General features: G+C 56.8%; 2 protein-coding genes across 2 annotated transcripts; one reads left to right on the top strand and one right to left on the bottom strand.

Moving 5' to 3' along the window:
- The first annotated feature begins 586 nt into the window (after window positions 1-586).
- Window positions 587-1,177, top strand: LOC138062766 (olfactory receptor 14J1-like). Its single transcript, XM_068921771.1, has one exon. The coding sequence runs from the start codon at window positions 587-589 to the stop codon at window positions 1,175-1,177; it is 591 nt and encodes a 196-aa protein (XP_068777872.1).
- A 5,819-nt stretch (window positions 1,178-6,996) lies between these two features.
- On the bottom strand, window positions 6,997-7,551 carry LOC138062765 (olfactory receptor 14C36-like; the record flags this gene model as incomplete). The annotated part of the gene is made up of 1 exon (XM_068921770.1): window positions 6,997-7,551. A coding segment is annotated over one exon (555 nt), but the record flags the coding sequence as incomplete, so codon positions are not given.
- Between the last annotated feature and the right edge of the window lie 15,771 nt (window positions 7,552-23,322).

Genomic DNA, 23,322 nt, shown 5'->3' with positions numbered 1-23,322 from the left:
CCCACCACTCAGCTCAGGGTGCCCAGGGCTGACTCCTCTGTAGCCCATGGGCAGAGGCCCCTGCTCTGCACCGCACACGCAGCCCAAAGCAGAGGTGAGGGAAGGGAGCTGAACAAGGTAAAGGAGAGAGGCAATGTGGGGGTTGCTCTGAGGAGGGCAATGGGTTTGGCTAAGAGAAGCCTGTGCTAACTTGTCAATGCCTGTTCCTCCTTGGACAGTGTCCTGAAGCAAGGCAGAGCAAATGTCCAACAGCAGCTCTCCCAACGAGTTCCTTCTCCTGGCGTTTGCAGACACGCGGGAGCTGCAGCTCTTGCACTTCGCACTCTTCCTGGGCATCTGCCTGGCTGCCCTCCTGGCCAACGGCCTCATCATCACAGCCGTAGCCTGCGACCACCGCCTCCACACCCCCATGTACTTCTTCCTCCTCCACCTCGCTCTCCTCGACCTGGCCTCCATCTCCACCACAGTCCCCAAATCCATGGCCAATTCCCTGAGGGACACCAGGGCCATTTCCTACTCGGGATGTGCTGCCCAGATGTTTTTGTTTGCCTTATTCATGTCAGCTGAGTGTTCTCTTCTCACAGTCATGGCCTATGACCGCTACGTTGCCATCTTCAGACCCCTGCACTACGGGACCCTCATGGGCACCAGAGCTTGCGTCAAGATGGCAGCAGCTGCTTGGGCCAGTGATTTTCTCCATGCTCTCCTGCATGCTGCAAACACATTTTCCATTCCTCTCTGCCAAGGCAACACTGTGGACCAGTTCTTCTGTGAGATTCCTCATGTCCTCAAGCTCTCCTGCTCACAATCCTACCTCAGGGAAGTCGGGGTTATTGTGGTTAGTGCCTGTTTATTCTTTGGGTGTTTCATTTTCATTGTGCTGTCCTATGTGCAGATCTTCAGAGCTGTGCTGAGGATGCCCTCTGAGCAGGGCCGGCACAAAGCCTTCTCCATGTGCCTCCCTCACTTGGCCGTGGTCTCCCTCTTCATCAGTACTGCAGTGTTTGCCTACCTAAAGCCCCCCTCCATGTCCTCCCCAGCTCTGGATCTGGTGCTGGCTGTTCTGTACTCGGTAGTGCCTCCAGCAGTGAACCCCCTCCTCTACAGCATGAGGAACAAGGAGCTCAAAGGTGCCCTGAACAAGCTGATCCGAATGATTCTAGTTCAGCAGAAATAAGGTGCCCATCTCTCCTCACAAGCAATTTCCAGTTTGTCTCAGACAGCTTTTGTGCCTTGGGCATTGTTTGAATTCATCCCATTTCTCCAGCAGCCCAAAACCAGCCTGTTTGACTCAGAGGAATCTGTGAATGTCTGTCACAGGGTCAGAGCTGGCTTAGCTCTAATAAAAGAGGATTTCCTCTGTGCAATGCTTTCAGGTTGGGCTCTCCTTCCAAAGCTGGAGTCAAAAATGTGCTTGAAGACTTCCACACTGAGAGAACCCGATGCTTTTCTGGGGCTCTCTGTGGGCTCAAGGCGATGATCTCATAGGTGATGTGTTAGTGAAAGAAGGTGGGATTCAGCTGTCACTTTTGAGTGCCCAGGGCTCCTGGAGGTGGTGGATGGTCAGGTGGTATCTCCCATCCAACAGGGCTGGAGACGGATGCCTGTTCTTCTCTAAGGCAGTATGGAGCCTCCAGGAGAGCCCAGGGCATCTCCAAGGGCACCATGTGCCCTGGGGTGGGCAGTGAATGGAGCTTCACAAAATCAAGTGCAGTCACCCACACTTAAAGGTCAAACCCAATGAATGTGCAGGCAAGTGAGAGCTCTGAAATCACACCACAGCCAGTGGGGACCTAGCAGGCACAGGAAGAGAGCCTGGAGAGTCCTTCATGTCACCTTCAATGAAAAAGCACGGGCTGGATCTCGGGACGCACCTGAACACAGCCTGAGCCATTGGAAATGCCCTGTGATTGCTCAGAGCATCGTCCATGGCCACAGACCCCTTGGTGGGGGTTGTCAGGTGCAATGAGGCCCGTTCGGCTGTGTCTGCTTCCCACCGTGACCACCCCAGCCAGCGTGGAGTCACCCCATGGCCCCGTGGCCCCACAGCCCACTCCCTCTGCACAGCAGCACCGCCAGCCCAGGGCCCTGCGGGGAGCACAGGGAAGGGTCCAGGAAGGGCCGGGCAGGCCAGCCTGGACACACTGAGGTGGGGAAAGGCTCTGCGGGGAGCAGGGAGGTCCCTGGAGAAGAGGAAAGGAGCAACTGTGCACTGGCAAGGAGGAATAGAGGAGGAAGAGGAACGTGTTTCTCTGTGTGTCCAGGAAGGGCAGGGTGCTGTGCCCCTGGGGCAGCAGGAGCGGCCGGAGGAGCCCCAGGGCAGGGGGTCTTGGTGTGTCGTGGAGAGAGGGGCTGGCCCGGGGGGCTGCAGGCAGGCTGGGGGTAGGGGATCTCCTGGACACCAGAAGGAGGGACCCAGAGTGTCCCTGTGGCCTGCCTCCTGGTGCCACTGGGGCCAGTTCCAGAGGGGGGGCTGGTGGGGAGGCTGAGACCCCTCTCTGCCCCGTGGAACTGCTGTGGCCTTGCGAGGGGCTGGGGCTGTGGAGCGAGTGCCCAGAGCTCTGCAGCCCCCCGTGGCGGGCACTGCTGCGGGGCCAGCGCCAGGCTGGGAGGCCCTGGAGGGAGCAGGAGAGAAGAGCCCAGGTTGCTGCCTGAGTTGCCTGCCCACCCTGGGGAAGCTGCCCCAGGCCCATCGTCCCGCAGCAGCCCCTCGCGTCACCCCTCCCAGAGCTGGCTGCTCCCCCAGCGGTGGGGTGGTGCATGGCCAGCTGCGTCCTCCTGCAGCTCTGCGCATCCCCATGGAGGGGACAAGGCCAGCCTTGCACGGCCTCTCTCCTGCACCAGACCCCGTCAGGTCCCGGAGCACGGCTGTCTGCTGAGCCCCGCGTGGGGTACAGCCTGGGCTGGGCAGGGGCTGGCTGCTCCCATCCCCAAGGCTCTGGGGGATCATTTAATGGTTATTTAATAGTACTCCAGCCCTTGCCATGTGTGAGGGGTCTGGTTCCAGCTCCAGCTGAGCTCTGGCTTTCCTCGCTCCAGCCCTGCTTGCACGGACAAGGTCTCGGGGCTCCCCCCGGGCAGCCCCTGCCCCTTCCCCCATCTGGGCACGTCCCCTCCAGCCCCCTGAGCGCTGGTGCTGCTGCCGGGGCAGAGCTGGAGGATCCCGCGCAGCGGCTCCTCAGGGAGCTGCCCAGGGAAAAGCTGGGCCCAGCCCCAGCCCCAGCCCCAGCTGCAGCGGGGCCCAGGGCAGCTGCCCTCTGCCCACCCACCCTGGCGCTGCCAGCCCCACCGCAGCCCGCTCCTCACCGGCTCCAGCGCAGCCCTGCAGGCAGCTGGAGCTGCCTCAGGCCCCGGGGCCGTCTGGCGGCAGCAGCCTTTGACCTGGCCACAGCAGCAGCAGTGCCGGCAGCAGGGCAGGAGCAGGGGACTTGGGGCGAAGACCCCTGCCCTCGGCTGCATGGCCGGGGCACTGGCCGGGCGATGTCTTTGTGGGTGGCCGGGCTCCAGGTTCGGGGTGGACGGCAGCTCGAGGGTGGGAGCGCCGGGATGTGGATGGGCTTCCAGTGCAGCCGGGAGTGTGGGGAAGGCAAGTGGGCAGAGCCAGGCACACACAGGTGCCAAGGCCACGGGTGGAAAGGGCAGTGTGGGGCTGGTGAAGGCCCTCCCTCTCCTTCTCGTCCCCGTGGGGAAGAGAGTCCCCAGGCCATGCTGGACTCCACTTGGGCTGATGGGAAAGGGCAGAGGGCAGGGGGGAAGAGGCATTCAGAGCCTCTTGGGGTGAATGATGGAGTTTTCCAAGCCCAGGGCTGAGCCAGGCACCTTTAAATCTTCCCCATGATGCTCTCCCAGCTGGACTTGTTCTGCCCTGCCCTAGGTGCTCTCATCCCCAGGTCAGCTGTGCTGGATCAGAGGCTGAGGAGCAAGAATTCATGGCCTCACAGAGGAGTTGTGGTGGGAAGGGACCTCTGGAGGTCTCCAGTCCATCCTCCCACACAAAGCAGGGCTGGTTGAAGCCCTCCACTCTTGTCCGGCCATCGCTGGACTGTGCCTGATCGTAGTTACCATCCCCATACCTGCTCTGCTCCTCTTGTCCAGGCACTGTGGGACGGTACTTCTCATTGGTGGGGCACTGCTCTGCTGGCCTTGCTGGTACTCTTGGCTCTTGGCTGCCCTTCCCACCCATTGCAGCCCCACTCTTGCTGCTCCCCACAACATACTCTTTGGAGCAGCAATCCCATCACCAATGGTGCAGAAGCACTCGAGCTGTGGCACAGGAAATCCTCTTATCTGAAGGGGGAGTGTCAAGAGGATGAGGCCAGCCTCTTCTCCGTGGTGCCCAGCAACAGGACAAGAGGCAATGGGCAAAAACTGAACCACAGGAAATTCCATCTGAACCTGAGAAAAAACTTCTTGACTGTGAGGGTGACAGAGCATTGGAACAGGTTGCCCAGAGAGGTAGTGGAGTCTCCTTTGCTGGAGATATTGAAAAGCCGTCTGGATGTGATCCTGGGCAATATGCTCTAGGTGACCCTGCTTGAGCAGGGAGGTTGGACGAGATGATCTCCAGAGGTCCCTTCCAACCTAAATGATTCTGTGAGTCTGTGATTCCCCCAAATAGGCAGCATAGTATCAGACCCCTAAGTGGCTGAGCTCACTTTTTCATCTAGCTCTGACTCTGCATGCAGCGTTCCCTGGCTAAGGGACCAGATCCAAAGCTCTCCTCACACCTTCACATTGGTTGTCAGGAAAGAGGTTCTGCTGTGGTGATACGGTCACCTTTTGTACCTACAACCTCCTGGGGATCTGCTCGGGTCCCAGCTTCCCTTGCCAAGGCTTTCTTAGCTGTAGTGAGCAGGCAGGTCCCAGCAAGAGATGGGCAGTCAGGTCAGCTGGACAGGGACAGGGTCAGGGGAGGACCCCAGAGGTGCAGGGCCAGGCACAGGCATGTCCACAGTGTAATGCTGGCACGGCCCAAGGACAAGGGGAGCAGCTCCCTGGCAAAGGGGACGAGGTCCTGCAATGAGGCGGTCACTCTCTGTCTCCCCTGCTCTTGTGCCCACGAGATCCCCCTCCCTGGCTGCCTGCAGCCCCTCCATGCCCACCCCGCTGCCCAGCACACCACGACAGCCCTGGCCCTGCCGCCCCTCCGGCACCTCCTGTTGCCCCGGGGACAGAGGCACCTGCCCTGAGCTGGTGCCCAGAGAAGCCTGTTTCTCGTTCTCATTTTCTCTCTCTGCCTGCTGCCCTGCTTTTCTCCTGGGACATCCCTGCTCCCCAGAGAGCCTTTCTCCAGGTCACTGTGTCCATGCTGGCCTGGCTGATCCTACACCCCCCACCCTGTGCACCCCATAGGGCCCCAGGCTGGCGGTGCTGCTCTGCAGGGTGAGCAGACTGTGGGGCTGTGGGGCCATCAGGTGACTCCTGATTTGGCCCTGGCAGAGCTGGTCGGGGTGGGAAGCAAACCCCATTGGACAGGGATCACCACCACTGATACTGCTGCCATGTGTCTGTGCTCATGGATGGTGCTCAGAGTGACTCCCAGGGTGTTGCCCAAGGCAGGAGATGTGTTTGGGTGTTCACTGTGGTGTCCGGCCTGTGGTGTTTCACTGGAGGTGCAGGAATCACTCTCCTGTCCCCCTTCCCTGCGCCTCCTGGGTCCCCACTGCCTCTCTGGGGACTGCAGAGCCCTCATTTCCCCGAGCATACCTGGATTTAGTGCTTTACCTTCTGGTAAACTCCACCATGGACCCTCTCTCACTTTGTGAGGCTCCACTCACTGCCCATTGCCAGGCACACGCTGTCCCTGGACATCCCCTGAGCTCTCCTGGGGATCTCCTGCAGATTCCCCTCCACAACGATGGGCAGCTCTCATCAGCACTGTCACCTGTGGGACAGCCCCAGGTAGGTAATTCAGAGATCATTCCTCATCTTTGTTGGTAACCAGCAGATGAGCCCTGAATCCAGCCCCCAGTCCCTAATGGATGACCCGGGGACTCGGATCTCATCCCATGGAGTTCACAAGCAGAGCGGCAAGCCCTTCTCTGGTGCAGTCCCTTGGGTGTACTTTTGACTCCAGCTTCTGAAGAAAAGACAGACTTCAAGGCACATCACAGGGGAGATCCCCTTTTATTAAAGACATGTTAATGTGGAGGCCAGGTCTGGCACAAGGGTGCCCAGTGCCTGGTCCTGCCTGTAGGCACAGGGCTCATGCCCATGGAAACACAACCCTACCACCACCCAGTTATGAGACCTGCTGGGCCATATCCACAGAAGAGGGCACAGAAGGACAGCGTGGAGATGAAGAGCACAGCCTCCAAAAAAGAAACCCTGCTGCTGTGAGGAGATGTGTCTCCAAGAAAGCTAAAGCTTCTACAGGAAGGCTGCAGTGAGGGAATGCCTGCCGTGGCAGTGGGGGGGATGATACTTTCAAGCACAGGGTCTGTCCTCACAAGCTGCTGCCTGACTCCCCTCCCTCCATTCCCCCTCCACTTGTAGTGTTGGAGCTCTGTAGATGGAAGGGATCAGCCCATGGTGACAACCAGCTGCCATTCTATCAGGAGAGGGGTGTGAGATCACACCTTGACTATGGCCAGCAGAGCTGAGCTCTCCTACGAGACCTGGGACCCGTGATCTCACCCTGTCTGTACTTGTCTGAGCCTGACTCTGTGCCCCTGAGCTCCCTTGGTGTCAGTGCCAAAAGGGACCCTGCAAAGGGAAACTCCCCTCATTGCACTGGGGGCATCTGAGGGAGCTCAGACTAGAGGGCTCTGAGGTTCCCCCATCTCTGCTGATGAAGGGTAAGCCTGCCTTCCTGCTTCAACACAGTGTCTGGGTCGGCTTCAAATGAGAGATTCCTGAGAAGAGACATGAACAAAACTTCTTTGCAGTTTACGAGAAAGTAAAGTAAGAAAGAGAAAGTAAGAAAGAAATAAATGCACCACACAGAGCCTTGATGCCAAATGCCCTGGGACTGATGAATGGACGTGCATGGGAGAGTTATCGGTGCTTACGTTGCACCTGTATAACCAGTTTTCTCAGGGCATCCTTGATCTCCTTGTTCCTCATGCTCTGGAGGAGGGGGTTCACTGCTGGAGGCACCACCGAGTACACAACAGCCACTACCACATCCAGAGCTGGGGAGGACATGGAGGGGAGCTTCAGGTAGGCAACCATGACAGTGCTGACAAAGAGGGAGACCACGGCCAGATGAGGGAGGCACATGGAGAAGGCTTTGTGCCTTCCCTGCTCAGAGGGCATCCTCAGCACAGCTCTGAAGATCTGCACGTAGGACAGCACAATGAAAATGAAACACCCAAGGAATGAAAAAAGACCAAGCACAATAAGCCCCACTTCCCTGAGGTAGAAGTCTGAGCAGGAGAGCATGAGGATGTGGGGAATCTCGCAGAAGAACTGGTCCAGGACATTGCCTTGGCAGAGAGGAATGGAAAATGTGTTGGCAGTGTGCAGGAGAGCATAGAGAAAACCACCGGCCCAGGCAGCTGCTGCCATCCTGACACAAGCTCTGGTGCCCAGGAGGGTCCCGTAGTGCAGGGGTCTGCAGATGGCAACATAGTGGTCATAGGCCATGACTGTGAGGAGAGAATACTCGGCTGAAAATAAGAAGACAAAGAAAAAGACCTGGGCAGCACATCCTGCATAGGAAATGGCCCTGGTGTCCCTCAGGGAATTGGCCATGGATTTGGGGACAGTGGTGGAGATGGAGGCCAGGTCGAGGAGGGCGAGGTGGAGGAGGAAGAAGTACATGGGGGTGTGGAGGTGGTGGTGGCAGGCTACGGCTGTGATGATGAGGCCGTTGGCCAGGAGGGCAGCCAGGTAGATGCCCAGGAAGAGCGAGAAGTGCAAGAGCTGCAGCTCCCGTGTGTCCGCAAACGCCAGGAGGAGGAACCCGTTGAGGAAGCTGCTGTTGGACATTTTCTCCTTTGGGGCACAGGGGTGCTGTCTGAGGAAGAAAAGACAGTGACAACTTAGAACAGTTTTCTCTGAGCAAAACGTTTCCATTTTTCATATACAATTCCCCCCCACACCCACCCACCCACACAGAAACGCAATACAGACAAATTTCTTTTCTCCTCAGGAAGACGTTCATTCAGCTCCTCAGCTTCAGCTCCAGCTGAGTGTGCTGTGAGGAGCAGGGGCCTGTCCTAATCTAGACCAGTGGGTAGATGGAATTGGTTTGTGATAGCTCTGGTTTTCGCTACTGGTGTATAAGGATGTCCACCTTTAATGAAAAGGGCTGTTAATATCCTCACACACAGTTCTAAGGAGCTTGGGCTGCAGGAGGGAGGTTTTGCTTCTTTTTATAATTATTTGGTGTGGAGATTTTTAGATTCCATCATCACATCTGGGGAGCGTTCTTTGCAGGGACAGATATCTGTGTTGCTGCAGGCATGAACATTGCAAAGACCAGAGAGGCAAATGGGCTCTCTGCTGCTTAGCGCAGTCAGGAGTGCTGCTGAGTCCATCAGCCTTGTTCCCAGCTGCCCTGGGCTCGCACTGGTGTTATCCAGAGCCTGATTTCACCCACAAACCCAGGTTTGTCTAGAAAAGACACTGGACTCTGAGGAGATCAAGGGCGGCTGGTTTCAAAGCACAGTTCTTCCTCTGCTCTCTTTCACATACGGAGCTGCTCAGGAGCCCTTGGTGGCATTAGCACCTCCTGAGCTTCTGGAAATGGCTCCCGAAGGAGACAGTCATGTGTCCCGACCCGGGGGTCTCCGGAAGGGAGAGGCAGCTCCTTCCCCAGCCCCTCCGACTGCATTGCCCAGCACCATGGGGCTCGAAGGGGCCTCGGGCACCTCGCTCCCATGAAGGGCCGCAGGGTGGGTGTCTGGATTTGTAGCTGAACCGCCAGCGGACAGCAAGTACCAGAGCAGAAAGGAGAGGTAGGGAAAGGAGGAGAATGGCTGTGACCCTGCTGCCCAGGCAGGACAGAGAGAGACAGACGGGCACCTTCCCCAGACTGCGCCTCCCACCCCGGGGGTCCTGCCAGGGCAGTCGTTCTCAGCCCCTCTGCCTTGCCCTGGGAAAGGGGCAGGTGGCAGCAGAGAGGCAGCTCTGCTTCCTGGCAGTCTGTCTGCAGAGGAGGTGACTCCTCCCCTGGAGGCCTTCACCCTCAGAGCAGCGGGAGGGCGCTGTTGGGTGGGAGAGGAGAAGAGGGGGGCTTGCTCAGAGGAAGGCATCTACGATGGAGGACCACAAGACAGCTGCCTGAGTCCAGCCTACCACAGAGTTTCTGGGGGCACTTTCCTGCCATTCCCTGACCACCTCTCAGCTGCCTGGAGCTGTCCCCACTGGCAGCTCTTCCTCTGTCCCCACCTCTCTCCGCTGTCAGGGCTCACAGACCCCATCCCACCCGCTGGCCGTTCACCTCTGCCCTGCACAAACCTCCCGGCAGGAGGGCACTGCCCAGGGGCATCTCTGTGTTGGCAGGACCGAAGGAGCAGGGCAGACGAAGCATGATGAGGATGATGCGAGCTGCAAAGGGGAGATTGCTGCTGCCTGCAGGTAAACAGATGCCTGAAGGAACTTTCGGGGATCCCTGCAGACAGTAACCCTGCACATCTCTCCTTCAGTCCTCTAAACCTACAACATCCTTCTGGATTTGTGCCCTGCCACAGGCACAACACAAAAGCAGAGACTCAGGAGAGTGCCCCCCCTCACAGGTAAGCCTGCCCTGAGTGTCCTCTTGGAAAGTCCCCTCCAGACATGCCCTGAGGGTGCGCTAGAGCTGTGAGCAGCCCTGACCCTGACGCACGCAGCACCCTCCCAGGAGCAGAATGAACCTGCCCTGCTGGGGGTCACTCCTTCCACCCAGAGCTTCTCCCCGCAGCACTGTGGGGAGCTCCCTGGGCAGGCGGAGGGCTGACCCTCGCAGGTGGCAGAGACACTGCGCTGGGCGCACAGCACCCTCGGGGTGCAGGGACACTGCTCTGAATTATAGAGGACCTGCACAGACCTTGGTGCACACCCAGGCCTCACCTCCATACAGCTGTCCCTGGGAGAACGTAGCAGAGCACCCTGTCCCAGTGATGATTTGGCAGGGAATCCCTGCTCTGAAGCATCTCCTCCTCCCATGCACTAGAGGAACCGGGAGAGCAATCCTTAAAAAACCAATCAGCCCTGTGAGGGGCTGGGTTCAGGAGAGGGCTCCAGCAACCTCAGCAGCATTGCTCTGCAGCCAGACACTCACCGTGCAAAGGGCTGGGAAGATGTCTTCCACAATGAACTGTCAGCTTTCCTCCCACTCCACACTGCCCTTCACTTCTCTCTGCCTTCTCGCAGCTCCCGTCAGCAGCAGCTGGCAGTGCCCACAGCCCTGCTGCTCTTGGCAGAGGAGCTGCTCCTGCACACAGCTGGGCACATGGGCACTGCTGCCACGGTGCCACCAGCTCCCTCTGTCCCTGGAGCCTGGCCCCACTCAGGAGCAGAGACACAGCTGCAGGCATGAATTTCTCTGTCCCTCGGGCTCCCTCCTCCTGGGAAATATCCACTGAGGTAGACTAAAATAATCACCTAGCGTCCTCTGCTAAGGAGTGGACAGAGACTGATTCCAACATTGCAGTTTATTTCATCAGAGGATAACTCTCTATGGTGGAAATGTCCTCCTCTGCAGGTCCCCATTGCCTTCTTTTACCTAGGCAGGACACCTAGAAGGGGACAGGAGGGGAGTTCATTGACACATCATTCACATATTGATTCAGATGAGTCCATCTGGGCATCACATGCTGGTTTGGAAGCCCAGAGGCTGGAGTGGGATTCAGATCCCTCCTATGAACTCCACAAAGACACAGGAGGTGGGATTCCCCTTGCCCAACCTGAAGTGTGCCCAACAGAGATGTCTGCATACGAGTTGCTTGCCTAAGCTCCTGTTATAATCCCTGGAGGTGGAGGGTGGGAGTCAGTTGCCCACACACAAACACCTGGAGACATTGGAAGAGACAGAGGAAGAGACAGGAAGATCCAAGGCATGTGCCAGTGTCTCCTTGCTCTGATGGAGCCACTCTGAGACCCGTATACCACTAGAGCATCAGGTGGGGGCCAGGTGGGGAATTTCCTTGGCCATCTCTAATGACCCGAGGTACCTAATACCGCTAGGCACGCACTCACGAGGAAGCTGAGACATATCCAGATCCTAAAGTTACCAACAGCTCATGTCATTCAGTGCAGACACTTGATTTCATGACATAGGAATAGGCTGGCACGGCCATATCTCAGATGCCTCGGGTGTCCATCATAGCCACATGTCTCTAGCAGACACAACATGTCGCCTACAGGGAAACCGTGACTCCTTTTCAGTGCTTGCTGGACAAGGTGCCCCAGGGCATCTCAGGTTTCCTACCTGTGTCCAGACAACAGAATCCTACCACTACCTTTATGCCAATTCCATCCAGCCTGCATTCAAGCGTGCTGCATAAATGGGAGGCACATCACCTCGAGGTCTCAGCTCTAGTGTCTGCACTCTCCAACCCTTCTGGCTCTCCTGAACCTGAACCTCTTCTCACCCTTCCACATGATGTGAACAGCCACTGGGCTAGTGATGTCCTCAGGGTGGCTGGATCACAGGCTGCCCAGGCCCAGGGACTTCTTCACTGGCACCTTGTCCTTCCTGGAGATCGCTTCACCTCTGTCACAGGCCCCCAAGGTGCTGCAGAATCAGCTCAGGAAGCAAATCCCTCTCCTGCCATTCCTGCACAGCCCAGCTCTGTTTCTCCCTGGCCTTGGGCACTGCAGGGTTTGCTCTGGTAGTGGGAACCTCCTTCCACCATCACATTGCCACCTGCTATCCATGCCAGCATGTCACCCCTTGCAGTCAAAGCCTTTGCCTACAGAAGGTTCTTGGGAACATATTCCTCTGTGACAAATCTTCTGTCCATGCCACAGCTGAGGTGCTGAACTCGACATATATGCAGACATATGCAGCCTGGGGCACAGCCAGGAGCAAACGGAGATATCACGAGGGAAGGAGACTCCACAACCTCTGGGCAACCTCTTCCAGTGCTCTGTCACTCTCAGAGTCTTTTTCCTCAGATTCAGGTGGTCCCAACTCCCTCTCATCAGGGGCAACCAACAGAGCTCCTTAGCAGCAGCTCCACCTAGCTAGAGCTGCTCCCAGGAGAAGTTAAGGCCTCCTGTAGTTGTCCTTGCCTAGCTCTCCTTTCCTGTTCACAGCAAGCACCCTCTAGTTCCTCGGGGTCCCCAGAAAGCCCCCCCCACAACTTCCAACAAGGTCCTCAAAAGTTCTAAGCAGAGCCCACACACTGCTGCACCAGCTGCTGCCTCTGTTCGTTGCCCTCTGACTTCCTTTTGGCAGGGACTTGGAAAGCCACCTCTCTGACAGTCTTCAAGGGGGATGGAGCCTCCCTTCTGCAAGAGTCACCCTGAGACTATTCCGAGACAAGGAAGGTTGGCTGTAGTGACGTTGTCAAACTCCAGCAGCTGCACAGCTGGGAGCTGGTCACCTCACACACTTCTGAATGAGCCAAGGTGCAGGTCCTGAGGCATTGCACTGCCTTCCAGGCTCTGCACCACCGGAGCCTGGACAGCAGCCCTGCAGTGTGTGGGCACGTCCTGAGAAGCCCAGGAGCAAAACTGTGGGAGATCCAGGGCACTAGGTGCTGTATAGCCCCCCAGGAAACCCAGGGTGCTGGGGGGTGGATCCAGGCTTCCAGGGACTGTAGCCCGGGGAGAATCCCTGCCCTGAGGTGATGCTGAAAAGCCCAAGGACCAGCAGAGCTCCAAAGGTGGGAAATGGCTTTCCCCAGGCTCAGCCTGGACAACAGTCATGGGAAATGAGAACACTGCCCCAGATTTGCTGCCCGGCCTTGCCCATGGTTATGGAACATGGGAAGCACCAGGGTCCCACGTAAAGCCTTCTGGATGATGCGTGTTAAGGGCCTATTTGCTCTTTTCTGGCATCTCATCTCTCTCCTAAGCACCGCAGACTGAGAAACCTTGCTGAGGCCTTTTCAAAACAAAGAGCCTGCTTTGGTGCCTGAAGGAGGAAGGCTGCGTCCTGTCCCATCCTGTCCTACATCCTCCTTTGACAAGAAGAGTGACCCACAGGAGAAACCTGTCTCACCAGGCTCACCAAAGCATCTCAGCCCATGGCCACCCTTTGTGCTGTTTTACCTCACATGATTTTGATCCCATCTTTAACAAGTGCCAAACCCCTAACATAGCCCCAAACCCCAGCTTCCTGGCCAGGTCTGCCCTGTGCAGAGACCTGTTGGTGCAGGGGCACAGAAGTGACCTCTGCCGTGACCCATCTTAGATTTTCCACAGCCTTTGTCACCATCTGGTCACATTTCTGAAGGATTTATCGGCAGGTTTTGGAAACTAACTGTGGGGAGGGCAGGTGATTGCTTTGCAGAACATGGAGGGAAATCTCTCTGCTCTCTCCCTGGCTGTGCCATCTCCATGGCGGTGACCTACTGAGCCCAGAGATGACACGGGCTGAGGTCACAGGGGGACGTGCTGCATCACAGAGAGGTCTCTCCCCGGTGCCATGGGAGAGCCCTCACTTCCCTGCAAGGCCAGGGCACGGCTCACACACTCCCCACTGCTGCCCTTCAGAGCTACTCCCCAGCAAGGAGGGAGGCCAGGAGGCAGTGGGGCTGCACTGGGGCTCCTCACCAACAGGCACAAGAGCAGGGACACATTGGAGAGGAATTGTGGGGGACGAGTCCTTTTTCCCTGGAGGGAGAGGCGAGCCGAAGGAAAGGGGCCAAACGAGATGGAGACTGCTGGACCAAGAACATTAGCCCAGACCACGGATACTTGTTTTCCAGCACTCTGGCAGCTCTCCACCAAGGGTAAGGGATTGAGGAACTCCTTCCTGAGGTGTCGCACAGAGACTGTGAAATGCAAAAACAGTTGTGGGTCCTGGGCTGTGGGGGTGTCTGGACAGGGCTGGGGGCAGGCACAAGAGCCCTGCTGGAGGGTCCCCTCTGGCTCAGGGCACAATGGGGCAGGCAGGAGTGCTGGGTCCTGGGGCTGGGGCTGTCCTGAGCCCCGACCCTCCTGGTAGGGTGCGGGGGTCAATCCAGGCCCAAGTTTCCCTGGGAGTGGGTCCCTCCCTTGGGATCTGGCTATGGCAGGAAAGGGGTCCTGCGTGCCCTGGAGGCTAGAGTGTCCACCACCTCCCATGGGGCTCTCAAGAGCTTGATGAAAGTGCCCATAGAAGAAATGAAAACTTCACCTTAAATAACCCCAAGGCGTCTCCTTGTTTGGCAGAACCTCTGTTCCTTCCCCCAGAGCCTTTTATGTTTCCAGCTTGGCAGAGCATGTTTTGGGCTCAGACATGGTGTCCTCAGATGGCCACAGCCCCTGTCCTCCTGCAAACTGGGCTCCAAGCTCTGCACCCAAAAGACAGCAGGTTTGGAAGAGTAGCTTGGAGAGAGGTGGGGTGGGGGGGTGCCATGGCCACCCTTACAGTCCTGCCTGATGCCAGGCTGATTTTCCCCGGAGCCGTGGTGGGCAGTGCTGGGGTGAGTGCAGCAGGGCCATCTCCCGCTGCCCCTGCCGGCCCCACACCTCTGCTCCCCAGCACCGGCAGGCCCAGAGCTGCTCTCCCCTTGCTGTTCCCTGCCCCGGGGCTCCTCAGCCCTCCAGAGCGACCCGCTGGGCCCAGCCTGGTCCCACAGAGAGCAGGGGCAGCAACGGCGTCAGTGCGGCTGCACTCCTCCAGAAGCAGACGACGGGGCTGGCGGGGCTGGGACCATGGGACAGAGCAGCCTAGGCCCAAGGGGAGCTGCCCTGAAAGGCAGATGTCCTGAATGGCCCTGAGCAGCTGGGCCAGGGAAGAGTGGTGGGGTTGGGGTGAGCTGGCTCAGCCTTGGGGAGGGCAGGGGGAGCTGCAGGGGGCAACAGCCACAAGGCCGGGGTCCCTAGAGTCTGTGAGAGCTGTGCCAGAAAATCACCACTGCCCAATCAGTTCTTTGTCGGTAGCTGAGAGGCCAGCAGGGGCCGTGTGGCTCAGCTGCTGATTCTGAGGTCCCTTGGGGCTGAGGAGCTGAGAGGCCAGCTGCAGGAACAAGGCTGGCGTGTTGTCTGTAAGGTCCCTTCTGCAAGGGTTACGTGATTGGCTAGCAGGAGGCGTGTGGCTGGGGAGGTGCTGGTGAGGTGTCTTCTGGCTGAGCAGTTGCTGGGGCAGCAGCAGGTGCACGGCTGGGACGCGTGCTTTGGAGGTGACGTTGGCCGGAGCAGCTGGGAGGTGAGCATTTGGCTGATGGCTGAGGAAGTTATTGTGAGGTCACTTGTGTGTCAGGGGCTTGTAGGGCAGTGGCGGGCAGACGGCTGGGAAGGTGGCCGTGAGGTCCTGTCTTTTGGAGTGGCTGATAGGGCAGCAGGAGGCAGGTGGCTGGGAAGGTGCTTGTGAGGTGAGTGCAGAGAGAGCAGCCCAGGTTGCCCATGGCTGGGAAGTGACTCGGAGGTCCCGCCTGTCCCCGCAGGCTGCCTGGCCTGCAGCGTGGCTAAGAGATTGGTGGTGAGATCCAGGCTTGACAGTGTGTGCGTGGTGTGGAAATTGTGCCCCATGAAAAGAGAGGGGCCTGGTGAGCTTTGTCTGCAAGATGGGAATGCTCTTTCTGCCCTTGGGTTGGTGGAGGTGGGAAGGGAGCAGGAGCAGAGGTGGGAGTGGATGTTCAGAGGAAGTGCTTGTTGCTGCCTCTTGGAGGACTAGAAGGAAACAGAAGGGCTGGAGAGTTGTCCTGAGTGTGATTTGGGGCATTTGGGGTTGGTGTCCTGGCTGCTGGCCTGTGTGGTGGTGTGGCCTGTGTGTGCCTGCTGCAGAGGGGCATGCTGGCTGTCCACACTGTGTGAGGGGAGGGGTGGGGGTGAGGTGTGTCCCAGAAGTTGGGTGGTGTGTGGTGGGGAGAGGCGGTGGCCGCAGGGTGTTGGTTCTGGGTGTGGGAGGAGACGTGTGGAGAGAGCAGTGCTGTGTGTGGGGAGTGCCATGAGGCTGGGGAGGTGGGGAGCGCCGCGAGGTGAGCAGGTGCCTTGTCTGCTGGGGCCCCGGCTGCCCTGGTGGCCCCATGAGCCAGGCACGCTGGCAGCCGGCTGCCTTCTGCCCGCTCAGCTTCAGGCCTGGAGTTTCCTCCACTCTTGCCAGGCTCTGCAGCCAGATATCCCACACAGACTGTGAGATACATATAAACATGCAGCTGAGAGTATTTGGAGTGGAAGAGGTCATCTTTCAGAAAGGGTTCCTTGCTGGAGATTCCTGAATTTAATACCTCTGAGATCTGCCCAACAAGTTTTATTTTACGCTAGAGGCGTAAGCAGTTGCCTCTCTCCCCTAGCAGCAAAGGCTACGTGGGGATACTACCTAAGTGGGGTACATCGTTGGTGCAGACACTGTTTTCTTCTGATGTGGCAGAACCCCAGAAACTCTTTGCTTACAGTGCAGTAGTATCCCCCAATCAGCCCTTAATTAACTATCCAATTAACCTCCCTCCAACCCAGTGAAATATGGCAGGTGAGGGGAGAGGGTCTTCATTTCATCTTGCCAAAGGCCTCACTGCTTCGGGGCTCTCTGCTGCACCCTGCACCCTGCCCTGGGCTCAAATCAGACATCCTGGGACGAACATCCAGCAGGAGGCCACAGAGAGCAGTTCAGATCATGTGGGACTTTCTTCACCCACACAGTTCACAAGGAAATGGTCTCTCCACAGTGCAGCACTCAGAGGTGCTCTTTCCAGGGGCGGTGCCACAGTCATTGGCCCATTTGAAATGGGCCAAATAAGGGAAACTTCCAAAGACCAAGTAATTCTTCAGAAAGTCATTGGCCTTTAAAACCACTTCTCCCAGAGGTGCCTGCTGCAGGGAGTAGTAATCTCAGCTGCCCAGAGCTTACTTTCTGTGCTGAAGACTAAGCAAATGAGCCCATTGCTTTTGGACTGGAAGAAACATCAGCTGATGCTCAGGCACTTTCCTGCAAGTCAGCAGGAAACACTTCCTGGGTCCGAGCTGAGAATCAGCGTGCCAAGCTGGAGTTGTTTGATGCAAATAACCGCCTCAGAATTAGGTTCCTCCCCTTTCCACATGCTCCTCTCTTCCCTAAGGGGGTCATTTGGGAGCTGACCCTTCAGGTGTCCAAGTGAGCACATTTGGCAGAGTGTCACTGAGTTGGTCACTGAGGCCTGCAGTTTCGGGAGCTCTTGCCAGGATCTCCAGCTGGAAAGCTGACTCAATCCCAATGTGTCCCCTTTCTGCTAGAGGGGGAGAAGAGACCCCCATAGCTGGCTCCTCATGTCCCTGAGGAAGGGGAAAGGCCAGCAGCTGGCACAGAGCTTGGAAGGTGATTGTGACATTCTTTCTGCCTCCCCATCTGATGGGCCAGTATCTGATGAGTAGCAGACCAGCTAGCAGGCCCACCTCCTGCTGACACAGAGCCTGCAGGCCCAGAGCCCTCACCCTGCTGCCAGCGCTCTCCCCAAGGCAGCCCAGGAAGCCATGGACTGCCTTCGTCCTGAGGACGTGTTGCTGGCTTATGCTGCTGCATGCTGCCTCCCTGGACCCCCCCAGGCCCTTCTCGGCCAAGCTGCTTTCCAGCTGGTCGGCACTCAGCATGTCCTGGTTCAAGACATTGCATTTCCTTTTGTGGAACTTCCTGATGTTCCTCTCTGCCCATTTCTCCAGCCTGTCACAATCCCTCCGACTCGCAGCGCAAACAGATTATGTCATGGCCAGTTTTTTGGACATAATTGTGTCTCAGAAGCTTGCAGGCCCTTAGGAGGCACAGGCCCATGCAGGTGAGTGTGTGGTCCCTTCTGTGTCTGTAGGTGATGGGCCAGGAAGAAGCTTGCGGGTGGGAAACTGTTTGTGAGGTGACTTGTGTCTCAGTACCTGATAGGCCAGCAGCAGGCACAGGGCTTGGATTTTGGTTGTGAGGTCACTTCTGTCTCTGCAGGTGATAGGGCAACCACTGCTTCTCGAGCAGAGGAGGTGCTTGTGCGATTCCTTCTGCCTTAGTACCTGATAGGCCACTTGCAGGCCGATGGTTTGGATGCTGATTGTGATGACGTTCCTGCCTGAGTACCTGTTTGGCTAGCAGCAGGCACATGGTAAGTCCAGTCCTTCTGAGAAGCTGAAAGGCTCACTGCAGGCAGGTGGTCTTGGAAGAGGACTGTGATGTTACTGGTAAAGGATCAGCCGGTAGGCCAAAAGTCTAATAGGAGGGGACATTGTGGTGAGAGCCATTGTTTCTCGGAAGCTCCTTGGATGGTAGGAGGCACATGGCTGTAAAGGTGAAAGTGATGTCCCTTCTGTCTCTGCAGGTGATGGGCCAGCAGCAGGCACATTGCTGGGAAAGTGGCTGTGAGGTCCCGTCTGTCTCAGCCTCTGACAGGCTAGCAGCAGGCTCATGGCTGGGGCACGTGCATGTGAGGTCACTTCTGAGCAAGCTGCTGGTAGACCAGGAGTAGGCCCATGGATTGGCTGTTGACTGGGAAGTCCATTCTTTGTGAGTGCCTGATGAGGTCTTTGCCAGGTCTCTTCTTCCTGATGACCTGATTAGCTAGTAGCTGCTCATTTGCTTGGATGCTCATGGTGAGGTCACTGCTGCCTGAGTACCTAATAGGCTACCCACAGGCACAGGGCTAGAGTGCTGATTTGGTGGTGTCTCATGTCTTTGCAGGTGATAGGCCAGCAACAGGCACATGGCTTGGATGTTGATTGTGAAGCCTCCTCTGCCTTAGGACCTGACTGGAGAGCAGCAGGCACATAGCTGGTCGTGTGCATGAGAGAAGCTGGAGGGCCAACAGTAGGCCCCTTGGCTTGGTGGATGATTGTGAGGTGACTTCGGTGTGAGCAGCTGAGAGGTGAGCCTTTGGCTGCGGCCTAAGGCAGGTGTTTGTGAGGTCAGTTCTGCCTGAGGATGTGGTTAGACAGCAGGCGCAGAGCCTGCTGACCCAGAGCCTGCAGGCACAGAGCCCTCGCCCTGCTGCAATGCTCTTCCCACTGCAGCCCAGGAAACTGATGCAGCCTTTGAATACCAAAAACACTTGGCTGGCTCCTGCTGCTTCATGTTGTCTACCAGGACCCCCAGGCCCTTCTCTACTAAGCTGCTTTCCAGGCAGTCGGCATTCAGTGTGATGAGGAGGGTACTGGATTCTGACAGCCTCAAAATCTCCAAGACCAGTTTGAGCCACCTGGCTGTGAAGGTGACTGTGAGGTCACGCCTGTCTCTGCAAGTGATGGGCAAGGAGCAGGGAAAATTATGAGACCTCGCAGTCAGCACTGCAGATGTATCTCCTTTCCCTGCCTCTCCCCATCCTCCCACCTCTGTCTTCTTTTGGCTGGGATGAGTGGTGGTGCACCACCCTATGCGAAGAGGTGGCTGGAGTGCCCAGAGTTTTGCCTTGGAGATGTTGACGAGCCAGTCCACAGCACTGCGCAAATGGACCATAAGGCAGGTGGAAAATGGGCTGGACCATTGAGCCAAAATGCTGTGATCAGTGGCACAAGGTCCAACAAGCTCCTTCAGTGGGTGCCTTTGCTGGTGCTCTCGGACTATGCCTGGATCGTGCCAGGGGGGACCCTGGAGGCAGAGCCTGCGCTGGCTTTTCCATGTGGCACTCGCACTGCTGAAAGCTGCTGGCTTGGCTCAAGGCTTTGCTTGGCAGAGAAATCCCCGGCCTTGCTGAGGCAGGGCAAGGCAAAAGCTTGAGAGCAGCAGAAGCCTTGTGCCATGTCCCTGGTTGGAAGTGTGCTTGTCTAAGGCTGGTGCACTGGCCCTGTCCGTGCTGCTGAGTGTGTCCGTGTGCTGCCATGTGGTCATTGGTGAGCTCTCTGGGCGTGGCCCGAGAGAGGGGGAGTGGTGCCAAAGAGTTTTGTCCTCCTGCCTGGAAGCCCCTCAGTAGGGAGGCCTGTGGGGTGAGGGCCTTGAGGGCACGTGAGGCAAAAGAGAGAGGCAAGAGCTGGCGTGATGCGCCTCCTGGGAGAGCACTTGCTTGGTGCTTCGTGGAGGTAGGAAGTGACCAGAAGCAGGGCTGTGACTCGTTGTTCAGAGGAGGTCCCTTTGGAGGTTTGGAAAGTTGGCCTTGGTGTGTTTTGGGGCCCTTGGGGGTCACCTGGCTGCTGCTATGTGTGGTCGTGTGCCCTGTGTGTCCCTGCTGCAGAGGGGCGTGTTGGCTGTCAACCCTCTGTGAGGCGAGGGGTGAATTGTCGTGTGCCCCAGTGGGGGGTGGCCTGTCTTGCGGACCTTGAGTTTCCTCCGCTCTTGCCAGGCTCTGCAGCCAGATATCCCACACAGACTGTGAAATACATATAAACATGCAGCTGAGAGTATTTGGAGTAGAAGCGATCATCTTTCAGAAAGCGTTCCTTGTAGGAGATTCCTGAATTTAGATTTCTAGTGTCTTTGCAACCACAAGTTTTTTCAGACTAGAGGCGTCAGCAGTTGCCTCTCTTCCCTACAAGCAAAGGCTACGTGGGGAGGCTCCCTGTTTCCTTAAGTGGTGCAGACACTGTTTTCTTCTGATGGGGCAGGATCCTAGAAACTCTTTCCTTATAATGCAGTGGTATTCCACAATTAGCCCTTAATTAACCATCCATTTAACCTCCCTCCAACCCAGTGAAATATGGCAGGTGAGGGGAGAGGGTCTTGAGCTCTTCCTGCCAAAGGCCTCTGCTTCGGGGCTCTCTGCTGCACCCTGCACCCTGCCCTGGGCTCTGAAACCAGACATCCACACGCTGGCATCCAGCAGGAGGCCTCAAAGAGCAGTTTTCATAAGGTGGGACTTTTTCCACCCGCACAGTTCACAAGGAAATGGTCTCTTCACAGCAGAGATGCTCTTTCCAGTGGCAGTGCCACAGTCATAAGCTTTTAAAATGGGGCCAAAAAAGGGAAACTTCCAAAAATCAAGTTTGTCTTCACAAGAGAATAATGGCCTTGAAAACCACCTCTCCCAGGTGCCCCTACTACAGTGAGTAGTGATGCTCAAGCACTTTCCTGCAAGTCAACAGGAAACACTTCAAGGGTCACAGCTGAGAATCAGCTTGCAAAGCTGAAGCTGTTTGAAGCAAATAACTTGCAAGCCCCCTCTGAATTATGTTCCTCCCCTTTCCACATGCTCCTCCCTTCTCTAAGGGAGTCCTTTGGCACCTGACAGTTCAGGTGTCCAACTCACGTTTTGCAGTGTGTCACTGAGCTGGTCACTGAGGCCTGCAGTTTCTGAAGCTCTTGCCTGATCAGCTGGGGCACAGCCTGGGTATTAGCTCCCTCGTGGCCCCTTCTTTCCAAATGACCCTCCTCTGAGGTGAAATGTGGATCTGAAGCTGATTTGGACAAAGGTCCCCTCTTGCCAGTGAGGTGGGCATAAAAGCAAGTGAGGCTCAGTTACTTCTGGAGTGGTCCAGGGCTGTCCCAGCAGGCTTTGCACAGTTCAGCTCACCCACCCATCATCAAACTGCATTGGAGCCTGCAGGATGACTCCTTGGTATCACACTATAAAGAAAAAAATCCCCTCTATCTGGTAATAATACATCATGTACTACTTTGGGAAGGTTGAGCTGCCCAAGCAAGTCTCCAGATAACACCTGTGGTGTCTCTGGGCCACAGGGGCAGCACTCTGGGCTTGGAAGAGACCTAGGCAAGGAGCTGTGCGCTGCTTGGTGCCAGGTCCTCTCCAGAGGGCTAGTGCTGAGCAAGGTGGCCATGAGCCGTGCCTGCCTGCCTGCTGGCCGTGGGCTGGTGGGCTGGCTGCAGCAGAGGTGCCCTCACAGTCAGCACTCAGACAGGTGCCTGTCACATGTGTCACCCCCTTTGCTCCCCAGGGTGGTCATTTCTGCTAGGTGGCTCTCTGAGGTGCTGGATGACATCAGAAAGCCTGCTGGCCAGCATATCTCCTGAAGACCAATCAGGCAGCTGCAGTGGAAGTGACCTCACAGTCCATACTGCAGCCATGTACCCTTTGGCTGCCCTGAACCATCCTCTCCACTTGCATCTCCTCTCTGCTGGGATGAGTGGTGCTGTGATGCTCTTCTTGTCCTCAAAATGGCTCCTACCAGAACCCAGGCAATGAAGTTCCTGTACAAGAGGTGGCCTCGCCATCAACACTGCAGATGTGTCACTTTTATCTTTTTCTCCCCCACCCCTCTTCTGAGTCCGCCTCTCTTCTGGACCCCCACATTCATCATCCCAGCCATGTCCCCTTTACTGGCACCTCCCTCTCCCCCATCCCCATGGAATTACACATGCTGTGGCAGGATGAAAACGGGCTCCTGAGGAAGGCAGGCTGGGGTGGTGAGGAGGTGGAGGCGTGTCTGTGCAAAGGGGTGGCTGGAGCACACAGGGCTTTGCCTTGGAGCAGGTGATGAGCCAGTCCAGACCTTGTAGGGAGGAGAAGAGGACACACCAGTCTGGGTGACATCCTGGTAGTGTTTGCTAAGGGCTGCCTGAGGAGGGGAGGGAAGTAGCTGAAACCTCCTGCCGGCAGCTGGGGGAAGCCTCATGGTCACAGCTCCCGGTTCTCCCAGGACAGTTTAACCACCCTGAAATCTGCTGGAAGGGCAGCGCCCCTGGGCACAAGCAGCCCAGGAGCTTCCCAGCGAGTGCTGGAAACAGTTTCTTGACCCAGGCAATCAGTGAGCCATCAACGGCTGGACTCTGTCAGTCACTAGCAAACAGGACCAGATGGGGATGTAAAGGTTAAGGGCAGCCATGGCTGCAAGGACCATGAGAGGGTGAAGAAGTCAGGCCAAAAGCTGTAGCACAGTGCAGGGCTGCAGGAGAGCCGATTTCAGCTAGTTCAGCATCTGCTTGGCAGGATCCTGCAGGAGGCTTCCCTGGAGGGCAGAGGGGCCATAGGCGCTCTGTAAAGACAGAATAGGCAGAGGAAGAGAGGACAGAGAGGCTAAAGAAGAGAGAGGCAATATGTCAGTTTGAATGCAGTAGTTTCTCAGAACAAAGTTTCTCCTTTTGCAGTGTTGGTAGGAAATGTATCATGATGAATAACTGCACCTATATAGAAACATGTGAAGTGGCATACAGTAATGACTGTAGTGCATGCACATGGTGCTGCCGATGAAAAGGGCAGAAAATATTCATTAGAACTGATAAAGCCTGTGTGAAGTTCTGAAAGCAAGTATTTTTTTTTCAGTTCTTGCATAGAGCTATTTTTTGCATAGATTTCAACCTATGACGAGAACTTGACCTTGAGGCCTTTAGGACATCTAGAGGCCATTGCTGCCTGAGATGCCCTGTGTAGCTGTGTTGCCATGGGGAAATGTGACCCAGGAGCTATGGGAACCTTTCTGGGGCATTAGTTGGTAACCAGGAGAAGCATCTCAAGACCTCTCAGT

Source organism: Struthio camelus, chromosome 29, assembly GCF_040807025.1.
Source record: "Struthio camelus isolate bStrCam1 chromosome 29, bStrCam1.hap1, whole genome shotgun sequence".
Taxonomy (NCBI): Eukaryota; Metazoa; Chordata; class Aves; order Struthioniformes; family Struthionidae; genus Struthio; species Struthio camelus.
The sequence above is the reverse complement of the archived record's forward strand: the minus strand, read 5'-3'. Positions and strand labels throughout refer to the sequence as shown.